This window comes from Microtus ochrogaster, unplaced genomic scaffold, assembly GCF_000317375.1.
Source record: "Microtus ochrogaster isolate Prairie Vole_2 unplaced genomic scaffold, MicOch1.0 UNK31, whole genome shotgun sequence".
In the NCBI taxonomy this organism is placed as follows: domain Eukaryota; kingdom Metazoa; phylum Chordata; class Mammalia; order Rodentia; family Cricetidae; genus Microtus; species Microtus ochrogaster.
The window spans coordinates 1,625,964-1,644,734 of NW_004949129.1; the positions used below are offsets into that span (position 1 = coordinate 1,625,964).

Below are 18,771 nucleotides of genomic sequence, written 5' to 3' on the forward strand. Positions count from 1 at the left end.
CAAAGAATCCTGGAAAAACAAAAGATATAGTTGAAAACACAAACACTGAGACGCCAACAAAGCCTCCAAAGCATGAGGTCACTCCTTGGACTCCCAGACTTCAAAGAAGCCAAGTGGAAGTGTGTATAATATGGAACCAGGGCTGTTCACTGAACCTGGCCTCTAGGGAGCCAAACTTGGCCCTGTATGTATTTGTGCGTGCGTCCGTGTGCTATGTGTCTATGTGTGTAGTAAGCTAAAACGTCTGGCTGAGGGGAGGGTGAAGGATGTTATTGCTGTTTTTGGTTTTTGTTTTGGTAGGTTTTTTGATTGATTGATTGATTGATTGATTGATTCAGGTCTTCTACTATAATCAAGGATCAGTGGCCTGGAACTCTAAGTAGCCCAGGCTCACTTTGAACTCATAGTAATCCTCCTGCCTTAGCTTCTAGACTACTTGGATCATAGGTATGGTCAGTCACCATATTGGCTATCAGTAGACTGTGTCTTTTTTTTTTAAGCTTAATTTTTTTTTATTTATTTAACTTTATTATGTTCGTTGGTGTGAAGGTGTCAGATCTCGTGGAACTACATTTTCAGACAGTTGTGAGCTGCCATGTGGGTGCTGGGAATCGAACCCGGGTCCTCTGGAAGAGCAGTCTTAACCGCTGAGCCATCTCTCCAGCCCCTTAAGCTTAATTTTTATTTTATGTGTATGGGCATTTTGCCTGCGTGTATGTATGTGCCTGGTACCCGTGAAGGCCAGACGAGTGTGCCAGATTCTCTGTTGCTGGAATTACAGGTGTTGTGAGCTGCCATGTTGGGTGCTGGGAATTGGACCCTTGTCCTTTGTAAGAGCAGCAATGATTCCTAGCTCCTAAATTATCTCTCTAGCCCCTATACCTGTTGTCTTACACCAAGGTTTAGGTCAAAGAGAGGCCATCCATCTACTCTCGTTCCCTCTAGGTGAGATAACACATCCCTTTGGTGGCCTTGATTCCTCTGCCCTTCTTCCAGAAGCCCCTGATATAGGAGCACAGTTTACACATCAGAATTTTTTTTTTTTTTGAGACAGGGTTTCTCTGTGGCTTTGGAGCCTGTCCTGGAACTATCTCTGTAGACCAGGCTGGTCTCGAACTCACAGAGATCCACCTGCCTCTGCCTCCCGAGTGCTGGGATTAAAGGCGTGCGCCACCACCGCCCGGCCAGAATTTTTTAGAACCAAAAAAAAAGCCCTACTTTTCACTTTATTCCCTTAGATTCAACAAAAGAGCCAGAGAGTGGGAAGTGGGCGCATAGCATATCCTTATACCCACTGCAAGGACATTCAGTTACTTCTTTGACTTGGGTGTATTAGTAACATCTGCAAACCCGGCCCGTGGGTGGCAGGAGTAGGAAGATTAAAATTGCAAGACCATCCTATAGAACTAGACCCCGTCTAAAAAAAAAAAAAAGGCAGAGCCCTGTGTGAGGTACAGAGGAAACAGGGGTCAGAGTTAAGCCCCTCCTTCCTTTCCTCCCAGCCTCTGCCTTCATACCTCACACAGACAGCAAAACAACCTTGCTTCTTGCTGACCACATTTCAGCTCTGGTTCCCTCTGACTTCCCACTGGCTGCAAACTCCAGAGGAGAGTCTTGACCTCTGGCCCTTCCTTCTTCTGGAAACATGCTTAGCTAGAGGATGTGGGCCGGACCACCACGGCTATAAACAAAGCAGAGGGCCTTGGGGGCCCCCAGAGCAGCTAAGGGGAGTGCGCTGTGTAGGAGGGAATGCGATTTTGGATTTTGAGCAGCTCTGACAGATACCTAGGTGGGGTCCCCTGGCACTGACCCAGTCAGGAAGGTCACAAAGACTAGGCAGCCAGGGACAGACCAGCTCACTTCCCAACTCTCCTTCCACACACAGTGGGAGGAGAAAGGGAGTGGAGGTTGAGTTCAAAACCAAGTTTTCCTGGAAAGCCTCTTTCCTTGTTTGTCCTAGCTCCTCCCAGTTCCTCCCATGGTGCTCTGCAGGAGCCTCCTAGCTCTGGGCCCAAGGGGCAGGGCGGGCCAGAGAAAAGCCTGCTTCCTGTCTGTCCCACTCCTGTTAGGTGTGTGGGCGGGGACAGAGTTGAAGCCTGCTGCCCAGTCAACATCATTGCCCTTAACTCCCGGCTTACTTTTTCCTTGCTGCCCTCACTCCAGCTTTGAGGTGGTGGTGGTAGTGGTGGTGGGGTGACTCATATTGTTTAAGTCTCAAACCCCTAGACTCAAGTGGTCCTCCTGGTTCTGTTTCCCAAGCAGCCCAGTACAAACCGCGGTGCCTGAGTATGGGGTTTTCTCTGCTTCCTAGGTGGCTGCCCTGCTTCCCAGGATTCCATTCTTTCTCCGGAGCTGCCTAAAAGCAAGTGAAGAAAGGCTTCTGCTAAAAAAGAAAGCCGTCCCCAGAAGCACTGCGATTAAGGAGGACTGGGAGAGAGAAGCAGGTGGCTCAGCGCACTTGGCTGCTTGTGGGTGTTTCCATCTCTGTACAGCCCAAACCCTAGAACATACCTCTTCTGCAGACCCGAGTTTTATTCCTGACACAATTGCTGCTCTCAAAGAGAGATGCTAGTTGCTCCTAAGCCCGTTCAGTGTCTCATCTGCTCACCTATCCATGATCTCTGTGGTATTCATAAGAAACAAGCAGTGGTCGGGTGGCGGCACACGCCTTTAATCCCAGCACTCCAGAGGCAGAGACAGGTGGATCTCTGTGAATGGGAGGCCAGCCTGGTCTACAGAGTGAGTTCCAGCACAGCCAAGGCAGTTACACAGAGAAACTCAGGTCTCAGAAAACCAAACAAAAACAAACAGTGGATGCTCGACCTTAGGTCAGTCGCTTCTTTTCTTCTTCAGTAAGGGGAAGGAAGAATTTTTTTTTCCCTTCCTAAATAGGATCCTGCCATGTAGCGCTGACCGGCCTCAAATCCACGGCAGTTCTCCTGCCTCAGTCTCTCAAGTATGGTGATGACAGGCATGAGCCACCACACCCTGCCAATGGTGGGTGGGGGGATGATCCGCATGTCATGTCCTGTCTGGTAACAGGGAACTCCTGCTCCCAAGAAGCACTGCAGGGAGCAGACCCCTCCACGTTAAAGCGCTTTCACTATGAAGTTTCCCTCTGTTGTCCTTTGTATTTCCCAGATAAAGGGAAATGACTCACCCCAGAGTCAGTTGAGTGGGCAGTGTGGTGTCATATAAGCAAACAGGGAGTCCCTAGGGATAGCCCGACTCTGTCATTCCTTTCTCGCGGGTGTTCTTCCTTGGACGGGGAGGGGGGGTGTAAGGGAAAGGGGAACACATTGTCTATCCCGCCTTGTCACCATAGCAAAAAGCAGCTTAAATTCTTGACTCCAGGGAAATCTTCTCCAGCTTGTTTACCGTGTCTCGTCACCCCCATCCCCCCAACCCCGTCACCAGTAACCTCAGGGCGAGGCCAATTCTGCAATCACGTGAAGTTCTCACGTTTGCTTAGGTTTGCAAAAAGGGCCTTTTAGCTTTGATCTCCCATGGAGCAGTAAGCCTTGCCAGGCCCTCCCCAGGAATTCACATGCCCTTGCCATACAAGGCTTTCCAAACACGCCACCCTGACTCTTCAGAAAACTCCACCCCAGTCCACTTTCAGCTCCTCCCCGCTGCCAGCCAGCACTTTTGCTTAGCAGAAAAGGGGGACTATACGCACTCTGCCTACTTTATCAGTGGACTACAAATCCCGACAATCTTGGCGGTGCGCAGACGCATAGAGCTCAACGTGCCGGCTGCTGGAAAAGTGTGTCACTGGGGCACGAGGCGCTCCCTGGAATCACATGGTACCTGCTCCAGTGCCGCGTGCGGCCCGGGAACCCTGGGCTGCTGGCGCCTGCGCAGAGCCCTCTGTCCCAGGGAAAGGCTCGGGCAAAAGGCGGTTGAGATTGGCAGAGTGAAATATTACTGCTGAGGGAACGTAGCAGGGCACACGTCTCTCTTTGCGTCTGGGTGCCTCGTTTCTCCATCACCTACTTACTTCCTGGTTGCAGCTTCTCTCCCTTTGGGACTTTTGCACCCGGAGCTCCAGATTCGCTACCCTGCAGCGTTGCGGAGCCTTCAGGAGTGGCATCCGGTGCACTGCAGAGACGCGACCCTTCTTGCTACCTTATAGCCAGATCTGCTGCAGACTGATTGCTCACACACATTCTCTCTGCTCTTCCCATGCAAATCAGACCTCGGTTGCCTCAGCGTCCTACCCTTCTGCAGGGCTGCAGTCCGGCCACCCCCAAACCTTACTGCTCGGTGCCTGGAATCCTGATTTCAAGCCGCGGGGTCCACTTGCCTCCCTCAGCCATTGCCCAGGGGGCGAGGGAAACTACCGTAACCTCCAGTTTGTGTCAAGGTCCAGTTTGAATGACCGCTCTCAGTCGGTGAAGACATGACGACTCTGGACTCCAACAACAACACAGGTACTGAGATTCTTATCCTCATCCTTGCTCTGTCACTGTCTCCATTTCCATCCACGGCTTATGAGAGGAACTTTGTAAGGGACTGGGGATTCCCTCTGACCGGCGTTTGCTACTGTGCCGAGAGCCTCTAAGTAGGGTTTCCAGAGCGGTTACTCTGGCTGGGAATGCCCCTAAAGCATATCCTCACCGCTACCCCTCTGAATTCCCCTGAGCCCGAGGAACTTGAATATTGGGCAGATGAGATGGAGGGTGGATACTAGTGGCGAGTGGAAGAGTTTAGGGAGACCGAGCACTTTGAAGCAGTGTCTGGAAACGTCCCCATCTGTCCACCCCTTTGAGCTGTATGTAGTATGCCTGCAGCTTTTCTCTTTCCTCCAGTTTTAGTCTACTTCCAGGGAGTCTGGGAAGCTGTGGGACTAGAGGGTCAGAAGGAATGGGTCAGATCTTGCAGGGGAATCCTCAGTGGCAGTAGGGAACTCCACTTAAGGAGTCGGGTGCTTGGGGCTCATCTCCAGGCAGGGCACCCACAGCGCCTGAGTCCGGGGAGGGCTCACATGGCTGCAGAGCCCGACCCACGTGCTGCATTTGTTTTCATTCAGTAGAGCCGTGGCCACCATCCCATTGGTCATTGCTTCCCGGCCTCGTTACATAATGAGCTCCGCCCCTCAAGTTGCCTGAGCGACGCGTGTTTCCTTCCCTCCTCCTTCCAGTTGTCCCGGCCCAGCTTGGTTTTAGGGCCCAGCCTTCGACCCAGGACGCCGCCGGAGGGGCGGGGCGAGGGCGGGTTTCTGCTTGCGCTACAGAAGGGAAGAGGAGAAGGCGGTGCTTCGAGTTCCGGGGTTCCTCGTTGGGGAGCCACGTGCAACGGGCACACGTGGAGCGGGGACGTGAGGCCAGCTGAGGGCCAGGCTCCCGCCCCGCCCTTCTCCACCTAGATCTGGGTGAAGCTGGGCTGACTCACCGCCCCCGCCTGCCTTCTTTTCCTCTCCGACTGCCTGACCCTTTTTACCCTCCATGACCGAGACTTGAGTAAGATGGGGCCACCCCTGTGACTTGTTCTGGCCTCAAGTTTGTGCGTCCCAGCGAGACCTCACACTAGATCATCCTTACTCCCCTCTATTCCGATCGCACCAATATCATCTAAAAACACTAAACTGCTCCTAGACCCAGTTTTTCCATGTTCGTTCCCAAAGTCATACTGTTCCTCAAGTTTCTCTTTGCCTGCCACGAATGTCGTCTCGGCCAAAACGTGAACATCTTAGAATCAAAGCAGAGACCGTACTTCTTTTCATCGTGCTGTTTTTTTTCCCTGCGGAAAGGAAAACACTACAAGAGGAAGCGTTGGTTTCCTCTAGGTTGGAAAGCAGACTGGGAGCGATGCGCAGAACTAGGGTCTTTTGAGCAGTGCCCCTCCGTTCAAAGTTGGAAGACTTTTTGAGTGACTTTCTCATGCCCTCTTTCAGAATAGATAAACTAGGTCAAGTTCATCTAGGTCCACATAAACATCCCATCCCCCAGCCCAGCGTGAAACCGAACCCGTTTAGCCACTCTGCAACTATTTTACGGGCAGCTGGGTTCACCCTGGACCAACCTTGAGCTATTTTAAGGCTGCCCTGCCTAGTTTAGTGTGTGTCAGTGGGTGAGCAAGACATGTGCTTCTGTAGACACGGTGGCATGGCATGTGTCAGCACACACACGTGTCTGGGAATCCTCCCTTTTCCCACTCCACCCATGGCAGGCCAAGCAAAGTGCTTGGCAGAGGTGTGGCAGGCAAGTCATCCTCCTCTTCGGCAAATACCACAGGGGCAGAACCACGTCATTGGAGATATAACCAGAGGGACAGAGTCCCCGAGTGACTGTAAAGCCAAAGTCATCATCTGGCTGAGCCCCGAAAGGGGGAATGCCTAAATCCCCAGGCTGGACCTTCCTTCCATCTCCTGCAGCTCTTATCTTTAGGTCTTTCTTGGACTCAGAGTCATTGTGACTCATCCCTTGGAGGCCAGGGGAGCCAGGCTGAACCGAGTCCTTCCCTACGGTTCTCTGTGAGACTGTGTCTTTGGGCTTAAAGGGATAAATGACTGCCTTCCCTTTGTATGACCTCTGTTCTCTTAACTCTTGGCTAGCTACCCCTCACGGTCCCTCACTGGATAGGTCTTGGTGTAGAATTGGCAGCTGGTTTATTTGTGAACGGCTGTCAGCTGCTCTTCCCATCCCCAAAGCTGCCCCTTATAACTGAGTTACTAGCTGCAGTTGCTCTTCCCCCCGGGAAAATATCTAGGGCAGGGGTTCCCATGTCTGAGGTGCCCAGTAGGGTTATGCCTCACACCCTAAGCAGAAGTTGAATGTGTTGTGTAAACAAATGGCCCTGGGTGTTCCTTGTGACGAGGTTGGCCATCATATGTAGTATATGGAGAGTTTCTTAGAGTTTTATGTTGACCGTGTCATGGCTAGTGTGTGTGAGAGAATTGCTTCTTACTTAAAGGTTAGGTGTTCCACACACATATTTCCTAAGAGGAGCAGTATTTTGGTGATCAGGTGGTGCCTTGAACCCCAGACACGATGGCTGATACCCTCCTCTTGGATTCTCGTCCTAGGTGGTGTCATCACCTACATTGGCTCCAGCAGCTCCTCTCCCAGCCGGACCAGCCCGGAGTCCCTCTATAGTGACAGCTCCAATGGCAGCTTCCAGTCCCTGACTCAAGGCTGTCCCACATACTTCCCACCATCACCCACTGGCTCCCTCACCCAGGACCCCACCCGCTCTTTTGGAAGTGTACCACCCAGCCTCAGTGATGATAGCCCTCCTTCTTCAGCCTCCTCCTCCTCCTTCTATAATGGGAGCCCCCCAGGAAGTCTACAAGTGGCCATGGAAGACAGCAACCGAGTGTCTCCCAGCAAGGGCACCAGCAACATTACCAGTGAGTGAACACCCAGCTGATTTAAGGGAAAGGCAGTGACCGAGGATTCAGTTGATAGTTGGTTTCCATCTGCCAGTTACCCTTACGGTCTACATCCTGACCTTTGGGATGCTGTTAGAGTTGTCTGAGCTTCTGTCCAGTCCAGTCTGGTCTGGTCTGGTCACCTGAGTGCTCCTAGACTTGGGAGCCCCTCCTTTTCAGCCTGGAAAGCCTCCACATCCCAGGCCCCTGAAGCCTCTCTGCTTACGCTCTGCCTGTCTCTTCCCACAGAGCTGAATGGCATGGTGCTGCTGTGTAAAGTGTGTGGGGACGTGGCCTCGGGCTTCCACTATGGCGTGCATGCCTGTGAGGGCTGCAAGGTGAGGCGGGTTGGGCTGGAGGACCCCGGCAGGTGCTGCCCTCCCGCTGGGAGGCAAGGCTCAGTTTAGATGAAGATGCTTACTAGTCGCCCCTGCTTCCCAGGGCTTCTTCCGCCGGAGCATCCAACAGAATATTCAGTACAAACGGTGTCTGAAAAACGAGAACTGCTCCATTGTCCGCATCAATCGCAACCGCTGCCAGCAGTGTCGCTTCAAGAAGTGTCTCTCCGTTGGCATGTCTAGAGATGGTAAGGCAGCATGCCCATGTCTCCTCCTGGCCCCATTTCCTTCCACCCAGTTCATGTCATTTGCATGGAGGCTGCACATGTGTTAATATCTTGGGCAGACACACTCGTCCCCCATTCTTCTCTCCCCCCCCCACCGCCCCGTCATCTACTATCATATCCTTTGAGTGGCCTTGCTGGTTTCAGTTCTGAAGTGGAACCCCAGCATTCAGGGTCTTGCCCTTTCAGGAGGAAGGAAGGAAGGGAGGGAGGCAAGTGAGTCTGTGAGAACTTCCTGGCACTACTCTCATCCTGTTGCAGCTGTACGTTTCGGGCGCATCCCCAAGAGGGAGAAGCAACGGATGCTCGCTGAGATGCAGAGCGCCATGAACTTGGCCAACAACCAACTGAGCAGCCTATGCCCTCTGGAGACCTCGCCTACCCCACACCCCACCTCAGGCTCCGTAGGCCCCTCACCACCTCCTGCGCCAGCCCCGACACCTTTGGTGGGCTTCTCTCAGTTCCCACAACAGCTGACACCACCCAGATCCCCCAGCCCTGAGCCCACCGTGGAGGATGTGATATCCCAGGTGGCTCGGGCCCATCGAGAAATCTTCACCTACGCCCATGACAAGTTAGGCACCTCACCTGGCAATCTCAATGCCAATCACGCATCAAGTAGCCCTTCAGCTACTACCCCACACCGCTGGGAGAGTCAGGGGTGCCCGCCTACCCCTAACGACAACAACATTTTGGCGGCTCAGCGTCATAACGAAGCGCTGAACGGTCTGTGCCAGAGCCCCTCCTCCTACCCTCCTACCTGGCCCTCCGGCTCTGCCCACCACAGTTGCCACCAGCCCAACAGCAACGGGCATCGTCTCTGCCCCACCCACGTATACTCGGCCTCAGAAGGCGAGGCACCTGCCAACAGTCTACGGCAAGGCAACACCAAGAACGTTCTGCTGGTGAGGGCACGGAGCCAGTGTGGAGAGAGGGAGGGGGCCTGGAAGGTTGGACCCAGCATAAGGCAGCTAGCGTTCCCGGAGCCTGACAGTGGGGATACCCTCTGCCCAGGAAATGCTATTCTACCCTGAAGCCTGGGTTCTGCCTGGGAACCTTTAACCACCAGTTGGCAACTGAATGCTATCTTAGGTGAGAGACCCATCCTCAGGGGCCATAGCCCTTAGTCCAGGCAGAACCTGGAAAGCAGTCGGGCTGGGGGAGCCCAGGTGAGCCCGTCTGGCTGATATGCCTCTCCTTACGCCGTCTTCCCCCTAGGCATGTCCCATGAACATGTATCCCCACGGACGCAGTGGCCGGACCGTGCAAGAGATTTGGGAAGACTTCTCAATGAGCTTCACGCCTGCTGTGCGGGAGGTGGTAGAGTTTGCCAAGCACATCCCCGGCTTCCGTGACCTTTCCCAGCATGACCAGGTGACCCTACTGAAGGCTGGCACCTTTGAGGTGAGCGGAAGTTGCTGTTCCCTGTTCTTGACTATGGGAAGGATCCAGTTAGAATAGCTTGGTGACTAGGGTGTAAAGGGGTTCACAGAGACTTTGGAACTGTGTTTTCTCTCTGATGGAGGAGGTGGAACTAACTCCTACTACCACAACCGGCAATGTGGAACTTTGGTGTCTACTCAAAACTCACGGCATCCGAGTAACCCCTGGGACACATTGTTCCTCACTTCTCAACAGTAGATGGATAGTCTTAGGTTAAATGTACATTCCAGAACTGGTGGGCACTTCCACCTGGGTTTCCCCGCCCCCCACCATTGACCGTTCATAGGCCTCCCCATTACTGGCAATCTAAGGCAACACACTTGACGTTTTGGGGGCAAACCGTAGCGGTCATTTGGCAAATGCTCCTCCCACCTCACTTTAGGTGTTGATGGTGCGTTTTGCATCATTGTTCAACGTGAAGGACCAGACAGTGATGTTCCTGAGCCGCACAACCTACAGTCTGCAGGAGCTCGGTGCCATGGGCATGGGCGACCTGCTCAATGCCATGTTTGACTTCAGTGAGAAGCTCAACTCCCTGGCGCTTACCGAGGAGGAGCTGGGCCTTTTCACCGCTGTGGTGCTTGTCTCTGCAGGTAGGCCAAGCTCTCGCCTGACCCTGGAGGAGGCACACACGCAGTTCAATTTAACATACCTTTTATGGAGTACCTACTCTATGCCAGGCCCTGCACTGGGCACTGGGGTACAGACATGATTCAGACACAGTCTAGCTTGGGAAACAGACTCATGCCCGACTAATTATAAAACAGTGAGATAAGTGTCACAGTAGAAGCATGAACCAAGGAAGCACAGACAACTATTTCTGCCTGGGAGAGCTGGGGAAGGAGGTGACACTTGAGAAGGGCCTCAAAGGGACAAGATATTGCAAGGCAGAGGGGGGAAGGGCATCCCAGGCAGGGGGAACTACAGAGCAAATAGCAAGGGAGCTTGGCCATGTGTGGCTTGCTCAGGGTAGGAGGGTGGTCTTGAGGGGTTGGAGCTGGCCAGCCTGTGGCCTTGCTCCCAGCATTTGGGCATGCCCTGCTCTGGGGCAGAGGCCTGGGAGGAGGAGTAAGTAGCGCCCTCCTTTTCCTCCCCCATCACCCTCCGAGGGGCCTTAGGGAGAGGCTGCCTTGCCTGCCAGGTCCTCGCAGACCTCCGGGTCCTCGTCAGAGGAGGAGGAGGAGCTCAGGGAGCCTGCCTCACTGCTGTCGTCTTCCCCACAGACCGCTCGGGAATGGAGAATTCCGCTTCGGTGGAGCAGCTCCAGGAGACGCTGCTGCGGGCTCTTCGGGCTCTGGTGCTGAAGAACCGGCCCTCGGAGACTTCCCGCTTCACCAAGCTGCTGCTCAAGCTGCCGGACCTGCGGACCCTGAACAACATGCATTCCGAGAAGCTGCTGTCCTTCCGGGTGGACGCCCAGTGACCCGCCCGGCCGGCCTTCTGCCGCTGCCCCCTTGTACAGAATCGAACTCTGCACTTCTCTCTCCTTTACGAGACGAAAAGGAAAAGCAAACCAGAATCTTATTTATATTGTTATAAAATATTCCAAGATGAGCCTCTGGCCCCCTGAGCCTTCTTGTAAATAACCCTTCCCCCACCCCCACACCATGCTTCCCATCCTCCCCTATTTAAACCACTCTTGCTCCCCCACCCTCCTCTGGCCCCCTGATCTGTTCTGTTCCTGTCTCAAATCCAATAGTTCACAGCTGAGTTGGCTTCTGTGATGTGTGCTCGTTTGGGGGGGTGGGAGTGGAGGGGACTACTGCCAAGGCTGGGGGGACACCTCTCCATCTGGTCAGCTTGTGGGGTGGGTACTCTGCCAGCAGATGGGAGACTATGGGGAAACAGCACGCAGGTCTAAGGGGGCGCCCAAGGGGGTTATTTTCATCATATATTTATTACATAAATATATAGTAAAATAGACGAGCAACAATTACCATAAAAATATCTTTCTTTAAAATCCTGACCCAAAACACAATGGGGTGAAAAATCGCACATAACAGACATACTGATTGTCAACTGTGGGGCAGGAGTAGGAGCCCCTCAAGTCACCCCTACCGGTCCCACCCCTCTCTGGGGAAGGGACCTATCTCCTTCCCTGTTTTCTAGGCATAAACCCCCTCCCCCCACCCCAGCACCAGCTTCTCATACATTCAGTAGCGCCTCTGGGTAGTGTCCCTCTCCACCCAGGAGTTCCTAGGGCAGGAAGTACGTTCCCCCTAGTGGACGGTGTCTGTCACACGCCCTGCCCCGCCCTCTCCCAGCCCTGTAGACCCACCACCCAGGGAAGGGGTAGGGGCTCCTCCTCCCCCACCCTCCCCAAGTCTGAGCAGGGAGGAGGCTGGATGAGGTATGTGTGTTCTAAGTGATGGGAGGGGGGATACTGAGATGGAGAGGCAGTGGTAGGGGCAGGGTAGTGGTCATGGCTCTGGCACCCCCTTGTCCTGGCCTGGCCCCCCCAACCTTCTCCCAGCAACCCATCCTCCCATCAATACTGCACCTGCTGCCTCACCCGGCCTGCCCTAGTGCCCCGGGCCAACACTGGGGGAAGGCATGCTAAGCACCCATGCCAAGGCCAACCCCCCATTAGCACCAATGGCCCCCAGGAGAGGGCCCTGTCGCCCACTTCCACAGCAGGGACTGGGACAGCTGCCTCTCTAGAACAGGTGCGTGGCACTCCTGAGTCTCTCTGGCTCCTCCCCACAACGTCTAGTCACTCATACATTCACACACAGGAACACACACACTCCACATCACTGAGGGGAAGGGGAAGGGCTGAGGGGAAGGGGCTCACAGCTCATATGATTTGGGGAAGGGGGGGATTCCCAAGTGCCTGTAAGAGGCCATGCCCATGGCTGAGAATGGGAATGGAGAGGGAGGAGTGGAGCCAGGGGAAGGGAGACAGCAGGCAGGTCAGGAACTCCACTGGGCCCCCAGGTATGGGGGGATATGAGAGGGTTTACCCATGGGACTGGAGGAATATGGAAATCAGTACCCCAGGAGAGAGAAAGAGGATAGAGATAAAGATAGCACAGGTGGCCCAGGGGCCCCGAGGGGTGGGGCAGGCACATGCACAGGTGACAGGAGGTGCTCCTCCAGGCCCTCTGCCCAGTTGGAACACCTGAACAGTGGCAGAGGACACTGCCCTGGGGACAGAAAAGCATTGCCTTCCTCTGTGTGTGTGTGTGTGTGTGTGTGTGTGTGTGTGTGTGTGTGTAGGGGCTGTGGCAGGCTGAGGGTCAGAGTGGGGTGGCAGGTTCCCCACTGCTTAAGACATTTTTGCCCCAATAGTGCAAAGCGCAGGAAGCCCTGGCACCCCCTCCCCCGCCCCCTGCCCCAGTCATTCCCCAATGGCTTCCGGGGGGCATCTATGTCCACCCATCCATCCCTGCCGACATGCAGCCCTGAACCCAGGGCCACTGGTCTGCTCTGTTTCTCCCTTTCCTCCCTTCCCTCCCACTCGTGGGAGGGCCACTTCCTCCCGCCCTCTCTCTCTGCAGAGGAGTGGGCTGTAGCCAAGGGGAGGAGGAGGAGGAGGAGGGCAGCTCACCCAAGGGCAGACCAACAGAGCACTCCTCACCAGAGGGTGGGAGATGGCTCAAGCCAAAGTCCCTGAATTAGAAAAGAAGAGGGGAGCGGGTTCCCAGGGGCAGAGGGGTGGCTGGCCTAAAGAGCTTCAAAGAAAACCGGAGGAGTGCCAACTGCCTCCTCCCCAGGGCCCCTAAGTGCCACTGACAGAAACACTCCCGCTGCACGCCAACCTGCCCTACGTCTGGCTTAGTGCGTCAAGTGGGAGTCAGTACGGAGGGCAAAGGGAGCCCAGAGAACAGACAGGAAACGGAGTCCCACAGGGGCAGAGGTTCTGGGAGACACACGTCCACCCCACCCCCCATGCAGCAGCATCTGGATTGTAGCTAATACTGCAGGATATGAGGAGGGAAGGAGCCTGGGCCACAGTTTTTCCTGTGTGTGGGTGCCAAGGTATAGCAGGAGGGGGACAGGAGGCCCCTGGGGCTGGGCACTTGAAAGGGGAGCTGTGTGGGCAACAGGGCAGGCTGGTGAGGGGCCAGCTGGCATCCAGCGTGAGAGGTAGATGGAACTCAGCGGGCACGAGTGGCAGAGAGCAGAGGAAGTACTGGGGTGCAGTGCCAAAGGGGCACAGGGGTGGGGGCAAGGCAAGGGGGGTGCCAGGACCCTGTTGTGTCACCTCACAGCTCCACAGCTCGAACCAGCAGCCTTGGAGGTCTGCTGGGGGCATCTCTCTGGGGGTAGGAAGGGCAGCTCTCAAAGTGCATGGGGGTGGGAAGGGGGGGTCCTTCCCCTTGGGCCAGCCTCAGCTAATAACTTAATATCATCTCTCTATGTCTCTCTCTCTCTCTCTCTAACGCTCTCTTTTTTGTCTTTTTTTTTTTTCTTTTCTGTCTAGTTTTTCTTCATTTATATTCTCCCCTCGCTTGGTTTTCCAAAGTGCAGTTAGGGTGACGACCATTTTTAGCCTCCAGGGGAGGAGCCAAACCAAGCCAAGCTGTCCTTTGCACCTAGGACCCAGGTATTTGGGGAAGTAGAGACCTGTGGCCTGAAGGGAAATCTAGGCCAAGGAACTTGGCAGGGCTCTCCTGTGTGTATAGGGGTGAGTGAGGGCATCTGCCCCTATTCCTCATTCCTCCTGACCCTACAATCAGGATGGCTTGTCCCTCTCAGTTCTCCCTCCCTCCCCTAGTTCCTTAGAGGCTGGGGGGGGGGGGGCCCAGTCTCCCACACTGTCTTTCATAGCAAGTTCATTTGTTGCCCTGTCGGAGGGCTGGAGGTTCTGAGGGGGACTGGGCAGTGCAGGGGTGTATGGGAGCTGCAGCTATCCAAGGATGGGAGGAAGGAGAGAAGAGGTGGGGGGGTTCTCCCTCAACCCCCAGCTCTGTCCCTTCTCTCCAGGCTCCTCCCCACCAGCTCCGCACACCCTCTGGCCGCCTGAGGCTTTAGACTTCCTGATCCTCAAAGACCTCGAGGAAGAGTGGGGGAAAGAGTTCGGTGGGGCACTCGACTTTCATGTGGAGGAAGCGGCTGGCGTGGCAGGCCCCGATCATGCGGAGGTCAGTCACCTTCATCAGCAGCTTGGGCCAGAAGTGTGGAATGTTGTGTTTGCGGTGGTTAACGTAGTGCTCAAAGGCCAGCAGGTACGCCTCCTGACTCTTCTCAATCTTGTCCACACACAGCAGGCCGGAGCGGTCTGCAAGGAGGGAGGGCATGAGTGTTGGGGGGTTTGGGGAAAACACGGGCAAGAACATTCGGGAGGGCATGGAGGGACATTGAGGCAGGGAGGCTGGGAGAGATGGGGAAGAAAACAGCACTGGGCAGGAGTGGCGCACGCCTTTACCCCAGCACTTGGGAGGCAGAGGCAGGCAGATCTCTGAGTTCGAGGCCAGCCTGGTCTACAGAAGAAGTTCCAGGACAGCCAGAACTACAAAACCCTGTCTCAGAAAGAAAAAAAAATAAAAAAAAAGGGGGGCTGGAGAGATGGCTCAGTGGTTAAGAGCCCTGGCTGTTCTTCCAAAGGACCTGGATTTAATTCCCAGCACCCAAACGGCAACTCACAACTGTCTGTAACTCCAAGATCTGACAGCCTCACACAGACATACACATGTGTGCAAAACAGCAGTGCATATAAAATAAAAATAAATAAATTATAAAAAAAATAGCACTGAGGGACATGGGTCCATGAGCAGCCACCTAGCAGAAAGAGGTGACTGGGGCTCAAGAAGGGGCACTAGGAGCCATAAGGAGGACAGAGAAACAGAGAGATGGCATGGGAAGAGAGGAAAACTGGAGACAGAGGAGGAACAGGCGCACAGAGTAGGCTGGAGGGCAAAGGCAATAAATAGTCTGGAGATCAAACATAGGAGCAAAAAACATTAAGTAAAAAAATAAAATAACAGAGCACGGACTTGGGGTCAGAGGATGGACTGGGTTACAGAGAAGGAGCAGGAGTGTAGAGATAAGATTGACGCAAGATTGACGAAGGGGGCAAGCAAGAAGCCTAGGGTGGAGATAAACTCTAGAGCCCCTGAGAATTTCTGGGACCTCCCAGCCGTGGCCAGATACCTGTCGACATCAGCAGCACAGCCTGCAGCAGAGCCACTTCCGTGTCATCCAGGTTAAAGGCAGAGAGTGACTTGCCCAGTTCAAAGATGGCGTCAGAGACTACACCCAGGCCGCCATTCTTGAGCTGCTCCCGCTTAACCGCCATCTCCCCACTCAGGGTCAGGGTGTCGCTCTCAGGGTCATAGCGGACAGCTGCCCGCAGGGACATGATCTCCATGCAGCACCCCTTCAGGAGGATGATCTGGTCTTCGCAAGGCAGCTGTGGGACGGCAGGACCACAGACCGCTCAGTACAGCCTCCCCATGCTCCACAATCCCCCCCCCACCTCTTTGCTGGGCCACGCCCACCTATGCACTACTGCACTTAAGCCTCACAGGGATTCCTAAAAGTGAGGTCACATCATTCTCCCAGTCCTCTTCAAAACACTGAAGCACGGGGCACCTAGGTGACTTGGTCAAGGTCCCACAGCTAGTACAGAAGCCTATTTCCAGTCAGTGCTACTCAGAATGAAGCGATGAGTCATGCTGCCTGGAGGTAAAATGGTCACTCTAGGAGTGTGTGTGTGTGTGTGTGTGTGTGTGTGTGTGTGTACGCAAGCACATACATTCACATGCTAAATCACTGTTAGTCTACTACAGGAATCAAACCCTCAGTCCAGAGCCCATCAGAGGACTCCCCAGTGAGACTGTGTGACCCGGGAGTGACTCTGGTTCCCTCTAGCAAGTCCCTCCTTCCGTTTGCTGCTTACCTCGGAGAACATGGGCAGTTTTTTGGCAAAGTCCACCACACGGGTGATGGCCGGGGTGATGATCTTGGTAAACTCGCTGAAGGCCTCTAGGTCTACCTTGTCTCCATCCGGCATGGAGACAATGGGTGACTGGCCAATGTCATCCGGCTAGAGGGAGAGAGGAGGGTCAGCTGGGGCTGCAGACCCCTTGCAATCGTTCACCGAGACTCCCTGTCCACCAGGGGGAGCTCCAAGGCAGCTTGGGGGGAAAGTCTCAGCCGTGACTGTGTTCCAGCCCTCAGGGTTTCTTTCAACTTTGGGGAAGAGGACAGTCCAGAGCGAGCATTTCAGATTTGCCAATACTAATAATAGTGAGAATATTAGTTAATAAATTGTAATAAAAACACAGCCATAATGGCTGACAACATGACACCTGGCTGTAGGCTGGCTACCTATTCTACAGAGTTCCTTTTAGTCCTCACCACAAATGTATATGGAAGGTAGAGTCACCAGCACTTCACAGACAAAAGCCAGCAGAGCTAAGTAGTATGACCAGAGTCACACAACCGGTCCTTTACAAACACATCTGTGTGGCTTTGGGGAAATTATATTCTTTTTTTTTTTTTTTTTTTTGGTTTTTCGAGACAGGGTTTCTCTGTGGCTTTGGAGCCTGTCCTGGAACTAGCTCTGTAGACCAGGCTGGTCTCGAACTCACAGAGATCCGCCTGCCTCTGCCTCCCGAGTGCTGGGATTAAAGGCGTGCGCCACCACCGCCCGGCGGGAAATTATCTTCTTGTATTTTCCATCCCTTAGCATACTGTATCGGGGAACCAGGCCCCAATAGTTCATCTCCTTCCAGTCTAACCATCCACTTGGCAGTCACCTCGCTGAGGGTTCAACACAATGCCTAGAGCCCTGTAGGTGCCCCCAAATACTGCTGTGTTAAGTCCTCAGCCCCCGTGGGTTAGCTCTGCCTTGGAATTCAGAAGAAAAAGCCTGGTTGTCATGGAGCGCCCCACTGGATGGGACAGACAGGCTCCAGAGAGCAAAGGCACGTTACAGGCGCAGAAAACGCGAACTGCCGAACGGTACGGAGCCCCATGGAGCACCAGCCGCCAGGAGAGGCAAGCCTCTGCGCTCTCACTGCGCATGCTTTCTTACCAGGAATTTTCGCCTCTGCTTCCAATGGCTACCCTGGGCATTGGTGCTGCGATGGGCCTCCGTCGCAACATGGATCAGATCCCACTCTTCAGGAGTGGGCTCTGGTCGCTGCTGCAGTGATCGGATCATTTCCTCCTTTCGCCTCCGCTCCCGGTTCTGCTCGATCAGCTTGCGTTTGGCCACCCGCTTCGAATCATCTAGAACCACTGTGGACAGACAAAAGACACTTTGCACGGCAATTCCCCCACGGTGCTCAGAAATTGCTTGTCCTAGTACAAAGGTCAAGTGACTTCCCAAATCACTTAGCAATAAGGTGGCACAATACAAGCTATGCTTGATCACTGGGACCAAGTCAACTCTAAGTAGGCTGGCCCAAGGGATAACATGGCTTGGTCTGTCTGAGCTATGGAGTAAGGAGTGGCTAGCTGACCCTGCTACCCAACCCACAGTTGAGAAAACGGCCTGCAGGAACCCTAACTAAGTTGGGTGCTTAGAAATTTTTACTCAACAGCTCCCTCTCTAAGGTCTTCAAAAGGCAAGATGCATCAAGCCTACATTTCATTTCCTTTGGGATGAGGGCACCAGATCCCAAATCTGAGATTAAGACTTTACAATCAACCTGACCTGGACTTGCTGTGGGAGTTCCTTCAGCCAATAGCCTTTAAGAGGCGGCTATCGGCTGAAGGAGCTCCACGCCCTGAAGGTTCCCAGGATCCACCCGCCACCCTTGCGCTCAGCCCCACCACAGCTGCCTGACTCCACTGCCCCAAGGGAGCCTCTTACAGTCCATGGCCATGCCCACAGCGATGCACTTCTTAAAGCGGCACAGCTGGCACTGGTTCCGGGTGATCTTGTCGATGACACAGCAGCTGTCATACTTGCAGGAGTAGGTGGGATGGAGGTTCTTCTGGATTGTGCGGCGAAAAAAGCCCTAGGGTGGGGGCATATGGGGCAGGGTCTCACCGTTGTGACTTCCTCTCCGGAGCCAACCACAGAGTTCACTGAGTAGGGGGTGGGGCCAGGGAAGCAAGTGTCTCCTGGCACCCACTTTAGGGCGACTATTGCTGGGTTCTACCAGGCCAAAGGATCTGAGAAATACAGGCCCTTCCCTCAGGCTGCAGAGGGACGAGGAATGTCTGTGGCGGCAGAACAATGAGTGGGGTAGGCGGCGGTAGGCCTGGGCTGGTGTGGGTGCTATGAGACCTTGGAAGGCTACTTTAAATCATTTTAAAATCTGTATCATATGCCGGGCGACGGTGGCGCACGCCTTTAATCCCAGCAGTCGGGAGGCAGAGGCAGGCGGATCTCTGTGAGTTCGAGACCAGCCTGGTCTACAAGAGCTAGTTCCAG

At 54.3% G+C, this 18,771-nt stretch overlaps 2 protein-coding genes across 2 annotated transcripts in view; one reads left to right on the top strand and one right to left on the bottom strand.

The window, feature by feature from the left end:
* Positions 1-3,868: 3,868 nt before the first annotated feature.
* On the top strand, positions 3,869-11,142 carry Nr1d1 (nuclear receptor subfamily 1 group D member 1). Its single transcript, XM_005368267.2, has 8 exons — positions 3,869-4,433; positions 7,028-7,351; positions 7,622-7,710; positions 7,814-7,958; positions 8,256-8,899; positions 9,213-9,398; positions 9,820-10,030; positions 10,661-11,142. Exons 1-8 carry the CDS (start codon positions 4,403-4,405, stop codon positions 10,858-10,860), a joined length of 1,830 nt encoding a protein of 609 aa, XP_005368324.1. The 5' UTR covers positions 3,869-4,402; the 3' UTR covers positions 10,861-11,142.
* Positions 11,143-11,965: 823 nt separating this feature from the next.
* The window catches only part of Thra (thyroid hormone receptor alpha), a 27,780-nt gene continuing 20,974 nt past the window's right edge, over positions 11,966-18,771 (bottom strand). Inside the window, exons 5-9 of the mRNA XM_005368266.3 lie at positions 18,205-18,352; positions 17,422-17,627; positions 16,282-16,428; positions 15,534-15,792; positions 11,966-14,661 (exon numbers count right to left, since the gene is read on the bottom strand). Of these exons, the coding sequence (XP_005368323.1) occupies positions 14,411-14,661; positions 15,534-15,792; positions 16,282-16,428; positions 17,422-17,627; positions 18,205-18,352 (1,011 nt within the window). The 3' untranslated portion in view covers positions 11,966-14,410. The remainder of the gene's footprint in view (positions 14,662-15,533; positions 15,793-16,281; positions 16,429-17,421; positions 17,628-18,204; positions 18,353-18,771) is intronic.

Bases quoted from the DNA above. Each gene is read 5' to 3' on its own strand.
- Nr1d1 (XM_005368267.2), top strand. From the start codon at position 4,403: ATGACGACTCTGGACTCCAACAACAACACAG. The intron at 7,352-7,621 runs GTGAGTGAACAC...CTCTTCCCACAG, and splicing joins GGGCACCAGCAACATTACCA to AGCTGAATGGCATGGTGCTG. The intron at 8,900-9,212 runs GTGAGGGCACGG...TCTTCCCCCTAG, and splicing joins ACACCAAGAACGTTCTGCTG to GCATGTCCCATGAACATGTA.